The following is a 12,808-nucleotide window of genomic DNA, read 5'->3' on the forward strand; positions in this document are numbered from 1 at the left end:
CCTAAGTATAAGCTCAGCATGTTATAAAATTCTTTAAATATGTTTTTCAGCTATAGTTTCTAACACGACTCATGTTTCCACTTAAATTTTTATAAATCAATTTTGTATGAGAATTTTATTAATTTAAATTTCATAAAATTGAAGCTAAAAATATCTTAATATTTTCAAATCACATTTTTCGAAACGTTTTTGATATTTTTATGTCTAATTTTTCTCACGTGAGGAAATAAGTGGAAATAAAAAAAATTTAGTCAACCTCCTCATTTGAAGTTCAGCAATTGATATATAGATGGCAGCACATTAATATACAGTTGATTACTAACTTCAAGAAACCAGAGAAATTACTTCGTTATAACTAAGCTGACCATATTTGTTCGAGAAAAATACGAGAAATTCGTCTTCGAAATACGGGACATTGCTAATTAAGACCAAAAAGTGAGTACAGTTTAGGGTGACCATACGTCCCGTATTTCCCGGGACAGAGGTTTCCCGGTGTTTTCTGTTTTTTTGGCTGCCCCGACTTTTTGGCCAAAGTGTCCCGGTTTTTCCCGTATTTTTCACGAACCCTACTTGAATTTTTATTGTTTAAGTCAAAGATTGAAATTATTTTTCAATTTATAAATTATATTATAATTGCAACTGTAAATGAAAAATATTAATCTCCCACATTTGTCTTGGTGAAATTTTTTTCGTGGAACTCATTTTAATCCACTGCAATTAGCAGTAATGCTGTATTTCTCGCAATTGTGATTTTTCCGTTATTAAACAATATTTGGGGACTTTGTTCGGTTTTGGCGTCATTTTTGGCGATAATTGGCGATGTCCCGTATTTTCCCGTATTTGGAATCCCAATTTCCCGTATTTCTCTCTAGGAAATATGGTCACCCTAGTAAAGTTCCCATTTCATGCGAAAATCACAGAAAAGTCGCCAATCACGGAAAATGCATCTCCAATTGCAGTGAATTAAAATAAAAACCTTTTTATTTTATACCTTGGAAATATGCGAGATGAACATTGTAATTTGTTATCGTAATTGTCATAATATATTTTCTGAGTTGGGAAGATAATTTTATTCGTTGATTTGATGAATGAAATGAAGAATAAAAAGTCACGTTGGCTTCGTTGAAAATACGTGAAAAACCAGGGCATTTCTGCGAAAAAGTCGGGACAGCCAAAAAAACCGAAAAAACCAGGACTGTCCCGGGAAATACGGGACGTATGGTCACCCTAGGTATAACGAAATTTCGTTGTAAAGGAATTCCACATTGTTCCTATGTTAACTTATCTGGGGGGATTAGAAAGTGTTCGTTAAAAAGAGATTTTTTTTTCGCTATAACGGTATTCGGTAAAACGGGATTCGACTGTTCCATAAATGCACCAGCCCCGCCGGTGTGGGGGCATGTCATACCCAACCGTCGTTGATAAATGCTAAAAAAAAAATAACACGCAATGATGATTTGATAAGACGATATGTAATATCGCTGTACAATCGTGAAATTTGTTGAATGAGATTTGATTTGTATCGGTGTACAATCGTAAATTTTCTTAAATTTATTTCGTTATATCGGGGTCCGATTGTATAATTCGTTAAATAGGGGTTTGTTATATTGGAGGCTGATTGTACATACTCACAAGCACTTGTAAAAATTCTTCAAAATCAAGGAATTTGTTAAATGAAAGATCGTTATGTCGGGGTAACATCGTAAAATTTGTCAAGTGAGAGTTCATTATATCGAGGTCTTATTTCAGAATTCGTCAAATTGGAAGTTAATTGTAGGAGTTAGTTATAAGAGGTCTATGGGGAATGTTCTTAAAAATACGTTGAATCAAAAGTCGTTACATCAGACTCAGACTCACAAGTATGGTCATCTAATAATAAGTCCTGTCATGCCAATGGGATCGATTTAACAATGTGCGAGTATTGTTTGCGAGTGTTGTATTTTATAATTTGCGAGTATTGTTTGCAACTTATTGCGTATCATCTTCAATTCGTATTCTCAACTATTGTAAATTAGTATTTCATCATAAATTTACTTTTGTATTTTATTATTTTTTATTATTATTCTTTTTCTTTTCTTTTAATTCTGGAGGCCCTGGAGGATGGCTGATAGGGATTTAGCCTAGGAGACCCTGGGATAAACCTGATTTTCATTTAATACAGTGCCGCACACCATTGTTTACAGAACAATGTTTGTGTGACCATATGTCCCGCTTTTAAAGGAACTGCCTTACATTCTGATCCAGGATTGATTGCTTAATTACTCCAGATAACTTAATATACCCCATCTCTTATTGGTAAGCCATCATTACCATGGCTCCCCCCGCAACCTGCAGCAAAGTCTATGGGCTGGGACCTCTGGCGGACCCCTCTATATTGAAGTTATAGTGTGAAGCAACAAAAAAAAGACGAGAATCGCCCCTGAGCACTGTCAGCCCCATCCTTATAGGGAAGGGAGGGGAACCACGATCACTCCCAGGGTCGCAACCAGCAAGAAAAATTTACTCTGTCACCCAGGGCTAATATCAATTTTGACGACGCCTCCCCGTAATTAAGCAACGGGGGATATCAGACTATTAATGGTAAAAGAGTAAATTCTGCACCCTGGCAGTTCAGCGTCCGGGACATCAGATCCTTCTGCCCTCCCCTAGTTGCGACCCTGATCATTACTTACACTTATACAGTAAAGAAAAAGCATAATGAGACAACTTTATTAAGAAATTCACTTAAAATTCGTTTCTGACACTCCAGAGTAAAATTCTTGTTTCTGGTATAGACATTTTCAAAAATTTTAGTGCCTAAACTGCCGCCTGGGTGAACCGCACCTCTTGCACCCTCGCGTAAGCCACCTCTGGCCTTTGTATTGAAAGCCACGTTATGATCGCTTTCTCGCGGCCCCGGCAGGCGCGTTTCCACCGCATGCGGTGCCGTGTATCTGCCCCTTTCCCATTCCCTCAATGGAGACATATGGCGGTCTCCGGTTGAAAACCACTGGAATAGAATAGAATAATTACAAAAGTTGAAAAATAACGAAAATACTCATCGATGTTTTGTGTTCTGAAAATGTTTATTCAATCCTCATATTGCAATAAAAGTAACATTTATCTCTATTCTAACAAATTTTGAATTAATTGTGTTTGAATTGAACACAAGCAGACTTGAACAGTTGAGGATTTAGCTTTGGATGTGCCAGAAGAGATTAATCCGAACACGTGATCCATCGCTCAAAAATCGGAATTCTACTATATTCAGGCTCTAGCTGGTGTGTCATCAGCAGCCCGCTTTCGATGATCATGGCCATCACCAGGATGATGTTCATCGCCATCACCAGGAAGATGAACATGGCCATCACCAGGAAGATGATCATGGCCATCACCAGGATGATGTTCATCGCCATCACCAGGAAGATGAACATGGCCATCACCAGGAAGATGATCATGGCCATCACCAGGATGATGTCCATCGCCATCACCAGGAAGATGAACATGGCCATCACCAGGATAATGGCCTGACATATTCTTGACCGTTACTGCACCACCAGGTAATGGGCCGTTTGCTCCCTGTTTTATACTGCGCCCAGGTATCGGAAATTGGCATTCTGCAAATAAAAGAACTCACACATTTAATTTTGAAGCCAATACCAGGACCAAAAAAAACAATATTTTCTATAATTACATTAATTTTTCTAATTATGATGATTATCGAGATTTTTTTTGGCCCTCAATAACAGCTGTAAATTGCGACATAGTAATAACGACAAAATACTGAGATAATGATTTTTTTAAAATTAAAATGTGTTTTTCTATTTTTATTCAGGAAATGAAATGAAGAAAATGATTGTAGTTAATACTTTCTTCCTTTCGAATGAGACAACTTTATTAAGAAATTCACTTAAAATTCGTTTCTGACACTCCAGAGTAAAATTCTTGTTTCTGGTATAGACATTTTCAAAAATTTTAGTGCCTAAACTGCCGCCTGGGTGATTAAATTAATTAATTTCTCGCTGCGATCGAGAAATTTATTGAATTTCAAAGAAAACGAAAAAAGTAAAATTATTTATCCGGAGATGATGGCATTGTATCCGATGTCTCTCTCCGCTATTCATACGAGGTTTTCGATAGGTAGCTGATGCGAAGATCAATTTAGTGAAGGAAATTCAACTGTGCCTCTGCGGGGAGAGCGACATCATCTTCAAATACGTCGCCATCTGGTGGCAGTATCAGCAAAAGTGACCATTGATCTGACCGTCCATTTACAGTCCCGTCCAGTTTACACGAGCTTCAAGGAAAGAGGTTCGTTGCCTTTGTAGCGTAGTGGTCTAGCGCGCTCTCCCGGCAAAGTATGAGGACGTGTTTTCAATTTCCCTCTCAGATGCAGTTGAATTTTCTTTCTTGAATTCATCTTCGCATCCGCCAGCTGTCGAACCCTTCGTGAAATTATTAATTTCAATTACAAAAAACTCCAATAACTCAATTCAAATGGCAAATGTGAAAAAAATATATCTTACCAATGAACTCCGAAAGGACCAGCACGAGTGCAACAGCAACAATGAACTTCATGGAATGTGATGCCATCTTGTCTTCTTCGAAATCAAGCAAGAAACTGGAACTGAAGAAAACAAACTTAACTCAACCGTGAATGGCAAGTCCTTTTATATGATTTCCGAGACATTGTGTTTGTCTCACCTGTTGTTAATTTCATTTTCTCGAATTCCATTCGCAATCTGACACGTAATCATAAGATTTTACGTTTTAACGCTTACGACGTAGAGATAAATCCACGTGTATATTAAAAAACAATTCTCTTATTGATTTCTTGGTAACGATTTCTTCGAATTTCGAAAATTCTTGATGAATAGGTCATTATGTTATTCGCAATCTCACACGTGTATGAGACACGTAATCACAAGGTTTTGGATTTCAACATTTGCCATACCGATGAACAGTCAAACTTGGTTATAAGGGGCCATTCAAGTATTACGTAAGCAGATTTTTAGCCATTTTTGACCCCCTCCCCCCTCCCTTGTCAGCAAAACACTGACCCCCCCCGTCAGCAAAATTTCGTCAGCAGCTTAGAATATTTCATATCTTCAAAAAGGGTGGTTGGTGACGTAAGCAACCTTCAACCCCCCCCCCCCCCCGATTCTGACGTTATACTTGAATGGTCCCTAACTAGGATTTCCAAACTTTCTCCTTTTTCATGTCATTTCGAGCGTCCTCCTACATTTTAGAAAATTCGCCATTTTGTCCTCCTTTTTTTTCAGGTTTCCTGAATTCTTTTTTTTCTTCCGGGGAAAATCTTTTTTTGACTCAGAAACATGCATTTTAACGATTTAGAATTTTATCTTTCCCCAGTTATTTAATCAATTCGTTAAGGAAATATTTCGATGATCACTTGTACCATTAATAAAATATTACAAATGATCGTTAATCCATGTCCTACCGGACTACAACATCTTTTCAGATACTAATATATCATCTGCTAATAACGAAGTATTTCGTACGCAAAATTATTCACTTTTGCTCGCACCACTGACTGATTTGATCTATTACCACGAAAAATAACTGGACGAGACAAGTTCACGTCCGTCCCCTTCGATGGCCGGGGAGGGAATGATATAAGCGTTAGAATCAAAATAAATAGTCACTGGTCCAGTCAATATGAGAACCTACTGGTCCACAGACATCACGACTAGTTCACCAGCTCTGGTCATATCACTGTATTGTAATTTACTGCCATAAATGAGATAGGTTGGAAATGAAGGTACTGTCTATTGGTGGTTGCCTCAAGCTCTCTCGTTAGGGATACTATCTTATCTATATCCTCCCTCAGGTTCGAACCCAGGACACCAACAATTTTTTAGTATATTCAGCAAAAAAATGAGACATTTTCAGGTGTCAGGGCTGCCAAGACAGACAAAAAAAGAACTCTGGAATGTGCTATCTATACATCCTCAGGAATAAGGGGCGAAAGGAACCACCCACATTTTTATTCGACAGAAAACATAAAAAATTAATTGGGCGGCTTTTATTCTATAAAAGGATCCACAAGCGCCATTTTTACAATTTTTGATATATACCGACATCTGAACTATTGATAGAGGTGGGACTTTTTATTTAAAGACATAGTTGTATTTTTTTCCATATTAATTAGTACATATGATATGCTAATATCCAATTTCCCATTGTCAGACTTTACTTGGTTCCTTTTAGAAAAATATTAATTTGAAATTATTTAAAGAGAACCAACAGCCTTTTTCCTATGACGAAGCTATGAAAAGGGAGGGAAATATTAACGGTATGTGTAACGGTAAGACAGTTTAATATGTACCTAAAGCCATCGTAATGATTTTTCCACAAAAAGAGTTATTATTATTTTTAAAATTGAAGATATCCTTAAATAGCTTTTCTGAGTTACTTGAATTAATGGCGCCTGATGCCTTTTATATAAATGCCGTCTAATTAGATGGATCCAAAAGGATTGAGAATCAGCTGATGCCTAATATTCCCAACTCAAAGTGATATTCCAGTGCAATGCTATTTTTTAGACAAAAATTCAATAAAAATTCAATTTAGTTGATGGGAGCATGAGATTAGGATGGCATGCAAATACCAGAAAAATATTGATTCTTCGAATGAATGCTAAGGAATTCATGCAGCCCTGAGTACACGTACTGTAAAATGCACTGCATTTCAAAATTAGTTTCAGTCATACATTTTTGAATTTCTGCAGACGCTATTTTATAAATACTTCTTTATAGTAAATAAACGGTTATCATTCGATATTTAAATGGCCGAGACAACATAAAACGACTGAGGATTGGAGATTCTGCCGTAGATTTTTCTGTGATCAATGTAATACGGGGGGGGGGGGATTTTCAGCTACTGGTCCCGCGGACCACTGCAGGTTTTCTTTTCGGTGCTCCGATCGTTTAATCAGTGGTCTCGGACCAGCGGACAACCAATGATTTCGAACGCTGCATGCATATATCGCTTGTGTCCCCCCCCCACACACACACACACATTTTCGCACACTTTGACCACACAATCACTGTAGAAATTCCCAGAGTACATTAACGTAATTTGCCTCCAAGCAAGATAGATGCTGCTCTAAGCCATGACTCAGCTTACTCCAGAATGATATGAAAAAAAATACAGCCCGGAAAAACAGCTCAAAAAAGTGTTTTAATAAGTTGAATCACGCAGTCAATATCTTATACTATTCAACCAACTGTTAACTATTCCAATAACTGTTCAACCAACTCTTAACACGGGCAAAACATCAGAGTTTTATTTTTTAACTTATCATTCTCAAAATTTTCTGCATCGAATAAATGCTCAAATGAGCATTTTTTGTATTACAGTCGAATCTCGTTTTAACGAATACCGTTATAGCGAAAATTCCGTTGTAACGAGCACTTTTCTAAACCCCCACATAAGATTGTTCCTATGCAATGGAATTCCTTTATAGCGAAATTTCATTATAACGAAGCGATTTCTCCGGTCTCTTGGTATTCGTTATAACCTGATTCGACTGTACTAACAATGAAAAGATGCCAACAGCAGCATAAATTTGGTGGCACGTGATAATAATGTTGTCTCTCGATATAACGAAAATCCCTCTACGACGATATTTTTCCCCATGGTCCGCAGAATGTCGTAGTGTCGAGGTTTCACTGTATTCGATTCCTTTGAATAACGTTATTCTCATGCTTTCAGAGCTAATGCTTAATTGTTTCAAGCACCTATAAATATCTTGATTGGAATAAATATTACTTTGTCAGATATAGTCGAGAAAAATACCAGAGATCACAATGATGTGAGCGATCCCAGGTGTATATTTTCGGCCTTTTGTTCTTTCCGGCAAAAAACAAACCGCATCTGGAGAAATAAGAAGTGAACAATCGATGTATATCAATAATGTTTGCACGCTTATATAGTTCTCACATTGTATGTGTGTGTCTAGATAGAATCTCTTGAGGTAAGTTACTGAATAGTTTTCATATTTGCTACAGCGCGTAGCGTATGGTGCTTATTATCTGTATTTTCCAGCTATTTTTGCTGCCTATTAGTCAATTAGAGCATTATGATCCCACAGATTATGTATATTCTTATTGACTGTTTCACTTAGTTATTTACTATTGAGTTGAGAGCGTAAAGGTAGCACAATGACTATTTTGAGTTCTTGTCATGCTTACGACTGCCAGATAAGACAGACCAATTATACAGATTTCCTGATTATAATCCGCACACGCGGAATTTGAAAAAACATACCGCATCTCCTCCAACCTCCACTAAAAAGGAGTAGATAAAGAAAAATCGAGGAGAGGGGAAAAGACAAATTCTGTTCATAAGGTTACAATTTAGCTTCTAGATGATGATAAAAATGGTGAAAAGTTAAAAAAACATGGAGCTGGGATGAATTTTCTCTATTTGCGTTAGGACGAGATATCTCGTCCCTGATCGTTAAGGGGTTAATCACATACCCTACTTTTTATCAATGGAATTATGAAATAATCGAGATCATTCTCCAATTCCTATGAAGTCATGTTTCATGTAGCTACACATTTAAGAATGAAGTAGTATATTAAAAAAAATACGCAAAAACAGTTTTAAAAGAATAATACATGACAATATTAAAAAAATAATAACAATGCATGACAATGTTTAAAAAAAAAAAAAACAACCATTAAACATCATTTTTATGGATTTTATTTATGTAGTATGGGTTTTGTATCCATCTTATATATTATTTTTGGCGGAAACAAAACTTCACTATTTTTGTTTATTCTCTAGCTCTTCACTTCACTCAAGATGAAAACTGCAATTCTCTTGTTATCTCAAGCAATTATTTTGATACATTTAGTTGCAAGTGCAACCGTCAACGAAGAAAGTGAGAGAATCGATATTTCATCCCGTTTCTTTTTTTCTTTTTTTTTTTTTTGCTAATTTCCAGTTGTCTATATTTGAATAACTGCTATTATTGTAGTATATATCAGATTAAAGGCGCGAATACTAGCCGATCTCCCGTTTATAAAGTCTCGCCACAGAGAGCAACAGACCTACAAACAGTACAAATGTAATTCAATCATAACACATCACTCGCTTCACTTCTGAAATATAGACGGCACCGCTGTGGTGGTCGAGTGGTCATAGTGACGGACTCGCATCGCGGGGACCCGGGTTCGAGCCTCACCGCAGTGGTGGTCGGCTGAAGTTGGTTTTCTGTGGTTCCCAACTTCGAGGCGCAAATGCGAGCCGATCTCCCCGTTAAAAAGTCTCGCCAGAGAGAGCAACAGTCCTACAAACAGTACAAATATTCAGTCACTGCACATCACTCACTTCACTTCTGAGATATAGATGGCAGCACTGAAAAATCATACACAACACTAGATACGCACTCAGACTGTTAGGTACACACACTTACACTTCCGCACAACTCACCAGGTAGTAAACCGCCCATAGATGATGATAGACCTGAGTTGTGCTCGGTTCGAAAGAAAGAAAGTATATATAACCGGTGGCCAACTTCTTTCTGTTCGCGGACCAACATAATGGTCAGCTACAGCGTCGCGGGCCGCATCAGTGGTACAACTTTGGTGTATAAACCGCTTCATTATTAACGGCGGTATTCACCGACATGGTTTGTTTAAACTAGTCACAATTTTTTGATGAGAGATTGACACGGATATATATATTGGTTAAATTCATGTTTTTAACCAATCTATGTTGATCGCTAGTTCTTTAACCTGCAGTGTAGACTGTGGTGGTGAATACGGCTGTTATCCATAAATTCTGACTAGTTTAAACCATGTCGGTGAATACGGCCCTAATTGAATTAATTAGTTAGTTATTAAATTAAAATTTCGTCACTAGAAATAAGAAGTTTGTAAGCAGTTTGTTAATCAATAAATCTGCTGTTAGAACCAATAGTTCAAAATTAATTATCACAATTTAATACACAAGTTAATTTTTTTACATTGTCGCGGGACGCACAAAATCATTTCACGGGACACATGCGGCCCGCGGGCCAGCTGTTAACCACCCCTGGTATATGTTACTGTCATAAAAATATGAAGCACAACAAAAAAAAAATCAAACTCCCGGAAGTGACAGCGAAACGTGACATGATCAGCAAATGTATTTTATAAATATTTTAAATATATATACAGTCAAACTTTGTTAATGAATCACTCTTGGGAGAGCAAAAATATGACTTAGTAAGCGGAGTGACTCGTTAAACGGAGTAAGCCATAGCTGTGCCAATTCCTACCCGAGGACAATTGGGACTTCCAAAAAGTGACCCGGTAAGCGGAGTGGCGTGTTAACCGGGTGACGCACTAACGAGGTTTGACTGTATTCACAGAACAATAATAATTATTATTAATCAACCAGGTATTATAACTACCACTGATGTATTAATTCCTTCAATTTTTCAATCAGGTTTTTTCAAGAAAAGTTCTGATTTTCAAGAATTTCGAGAAGAGGAAAAGTAAGTATTAGTTATATGTATATATATCCGATTGTGAGAGGACAAGCTATATTGCACGCATTTATGAATAGCCTCACTATCTTAAAATAAGTACCATCATCAAAAAAAGTACCATAATTACCCGATAATAAGCAAGACTAAAATGACCGAAAGGTTTTCGTAGACACGCCTCGGCTTCGCATAAGCCGCACGTAATTTTCATTCAAGATCCGAATAAAATTCTAAACGTTATCCATTTAACTTTTCTTAAGTTTTCTTAGAAGATTTTAAATATATATCAGACATTATTACAGAGTAAAAATTTAAATTTTTAAACTGCTACTTATTAGTTGGATTTCTCAAGTTTTATGAAATAGCTTTTATCAAAGTTTTATAGTGTAATCCCAGCCTAAGGCTGGTAACTTGAAAAATATAGCCAATAAACACATCTGTTACACTCGAGCGAACTTAACTGATCCGCTTATTGGTTGCATTTTTCAAGTTTTATAAACCAACTTTTATAAAACTTTTATAGTGTAATCCCGGCCTTAGAAAGAAATACAAAAACTAAATACTTGTAAGTGATTGCAGTAGAGAATCACTTATAAGCATTCCTTCAAATCACCGCACTATCAACGAAATAAATTATGTTTTGCGAGCTGTCACATATAAATTTACTTTAAACGCTAATGAATAGATAACTTATGACAAAAAATTAAGGTATTAATTATATATTTACTGTATTAATAACCTTATGGTACTGTCCGTTGATAAACTTTTACCTAATATTCTGAGTTTTTCTTCCCGGCTTTCAATTGATTTCAATATAGAAATCAGATGGAAGCACCACAGAGTTAGAACACGAATCAAGCATAATACTGACAAAATAAACACATTAGGGCTGGATTACTGGACGTCGTTATTTTTATGCCATTTTGAGCGTCCTGGTACATTTTGTGGTTTTCTTTTTAAATTTCTACATTTTGTCCTGATTTTTTGCTATTTTTATTTGCAAAAGAAAATTGCACCGTGAAAACAGAAATCTGTTCATCAGTAAGCAAGCCCGTCGTTCGGGTCGGGGGGACTCACAGTCTTTGTTTCTGATAACATAAATACTTTAGTGCAACACATAAGCCCAGAACCATGCCCCCATCCTGGAGTAGGGCTCCTAGACTGGGATCTTTGGCAAGCCCAAGCCAAACTTTTCACGGGCCTTTCTATAATGAATTTATAACATGAAAAAACAAAAATTAGGGTAATTGACCCGGATCCCGGGGCTGGAACCATGCCCAGAACACACGTTCAGACGAGTATCAATTCGTTGAAAATTCGAGGAATGTTTACGAGACAGCACCAGCTTAACGCATGGGACCCACCCGGTCACGGCATGGGAGATTCAAGGGTAGAAGGGGCCTCACAATGATCTGTTCAATATTTTAAAGATTAAGCATGCAAATTTGTGAGCAGACGTTTCTAGACAGATACAAATACAACGCCACAACAGGCAAATTGCCCAACGAGGTGGCTGACTTAAAAACATCATGGATCCCCGAGCCATTTTTTGGAGGCCCTACCTACTACTGCTACACCACACATGCACCCCGCCCACACCCCCCCCCCCGCGGAACCCCCAACGAATCGGTACATGCGGGAATGTGCGTGTACGTGTAGTGAAACCTGACATGAAGTTTTTTTTTGTTTCTCTGTAATGCTTGTTATGTGTAGTGCTGCCATAAGGGCTCTTCAGAAACAATCTCTTTGTACCGGGGACCCATGATGCACTTAAGACGGCCCTGTTATGAGGTACATGTGTGGTTGAGTAGTAGTAGTAGTTGATCTGTGTGAAGAGCAAAATCGTAAAAAAAAATGCTATTTTTGTTATAGGAAATGCAAAGACTACGGCGAAAGATGCAAAAAGTCATGCGATTGCTGCGAAAATAGCGCTTTCTGCCAGGACGAATTTCCAAACCAACCTGACCGACTACCAGAATGTTCACCTGGGAACGATGCCATTTATGCTCAGAAGAAACTGACTTGCTGGTTCTACAATGGCTTTTAATCCCTCATTTGCATGTATAACTTCCCGAGCCAAAACTTCACCCAATAAAATATTTTCGAAAATTATGCGCAGTGTAGTTTTGTTTTAATTTTTTTTCAGTCAAGCATATATCAGTCATGAAATACGGTGAATTTAAATCACACATTTTAATCAAAATACGCCTTTAAGGGCGGTATTCACCGACATGGTTTAAGCTATAGTCACAATTTTTTGATAAGAGATCGACACGGATTGGTTAAATTCAGGGTTTTAACCAATCTATGTTGATCTCTTATCCAAAA

General features: G+C 37.2%; 2 protein-coding genes across 2 annotated transcripts; one reads left to right on the forward strand and one right to left on the reverse strand.

The window, feature by feature from the left end:
- Positions 1-3,046: 3,046 nt before the first annotated feature.
- Positions 3,047-4,617, reverse strand: LOC149082630 (uncharacterized). The gene is made up of 2 exons (XM_089236885.1): positions 4,506-4,617; positions 3,047-3,596 (listed from the first exon to the last, which is right to left on the reverse strand). Exons 1-2 carry the CDS (start codon positions 4,570-4,572, stop codon positions 3,247-3,249), a joined length of 417 nt encoding a protein of 138 aa, XP_089093011.1. The 5' UTR covers positions 4,573-4,617; the 3' UTR covers positions 3,047-3,246.
- A 339-nt stretch (positions 4,618-4,956) lies between these two features.
- On the forward strand, positions 4,957-12,592 carry LOC149082631 (uncharacterized). Its single transcript, XM_089236886.1, has 4 exons — positions 4,957-4,978; positions 8,794-8,890; positions 10,441-10,489; positions 12,353-12,592. The coding sequence occupies exons 2-4, from the start codon at positions 8,812-8,814 to the stop codon at positions 12,525-12,527; spliced, it is 303 nt and encodes a 100-aa protein (XP_089093012.1). The 5' UTR covers positions 4,957-4,978; positions 8,794-8,811; the 3' UTR covers positions 12,528-12,592.
- Positions 12,593-12,808: the final 216 nt, after the last annotated feature.

This window comes from Pholcus phalangioides, unplaced genomic scaffold, assembly GCF_987345545.1.
Source record: "Pholcus phalangioides strain wild (caught in Gottingen) unplaced genomic scaffold, Ppha-v1.0 ptg000009l_1, whole genome shotgun sequence".
NCBI lineage: Eukaryota > Metazoa > Arthropoda > Arachnida > Araneae > Pholcidae > Pholcus > Pholcus phalangioides.

Coding starts and splice junctions, on each gene's coding strand:
- LOC149082631 (XM_089236886.1), top strand. CDS start 8,812: ATGAAAACTGCAATTCTCTTGTTATCTCAAGCAATTATTTTGATACAT. Junction 8,891..10,440: donor TGCAACCGTCAACGAAGAAA/GTGAGAGAATCG, acceptor TTTTTCAATCAG/GTTTTTTCAAGAAAAGTTCT. Junction 10,490..12,352: donor GAATTTCGAGAAGAGGAAAA/GTAAGTATTAGT, acceptor TTTTTGTTATAG/GAAATGCAAAGACTACGGCG.
- LOC149082630 (XM_089236885.1), bottom strand. CDS start 4,572: ATGGCATCACATTCCATGAAGTTCATTGTTGCTGTTGCACTCGTGCTG. Junction 3,597..4,505: donor GGTCCTTTCGGAGTTCATTG/GTAAGATATATT, acceptor TTTTATTTGCAG/AATGCCAATTTCCGATACCT.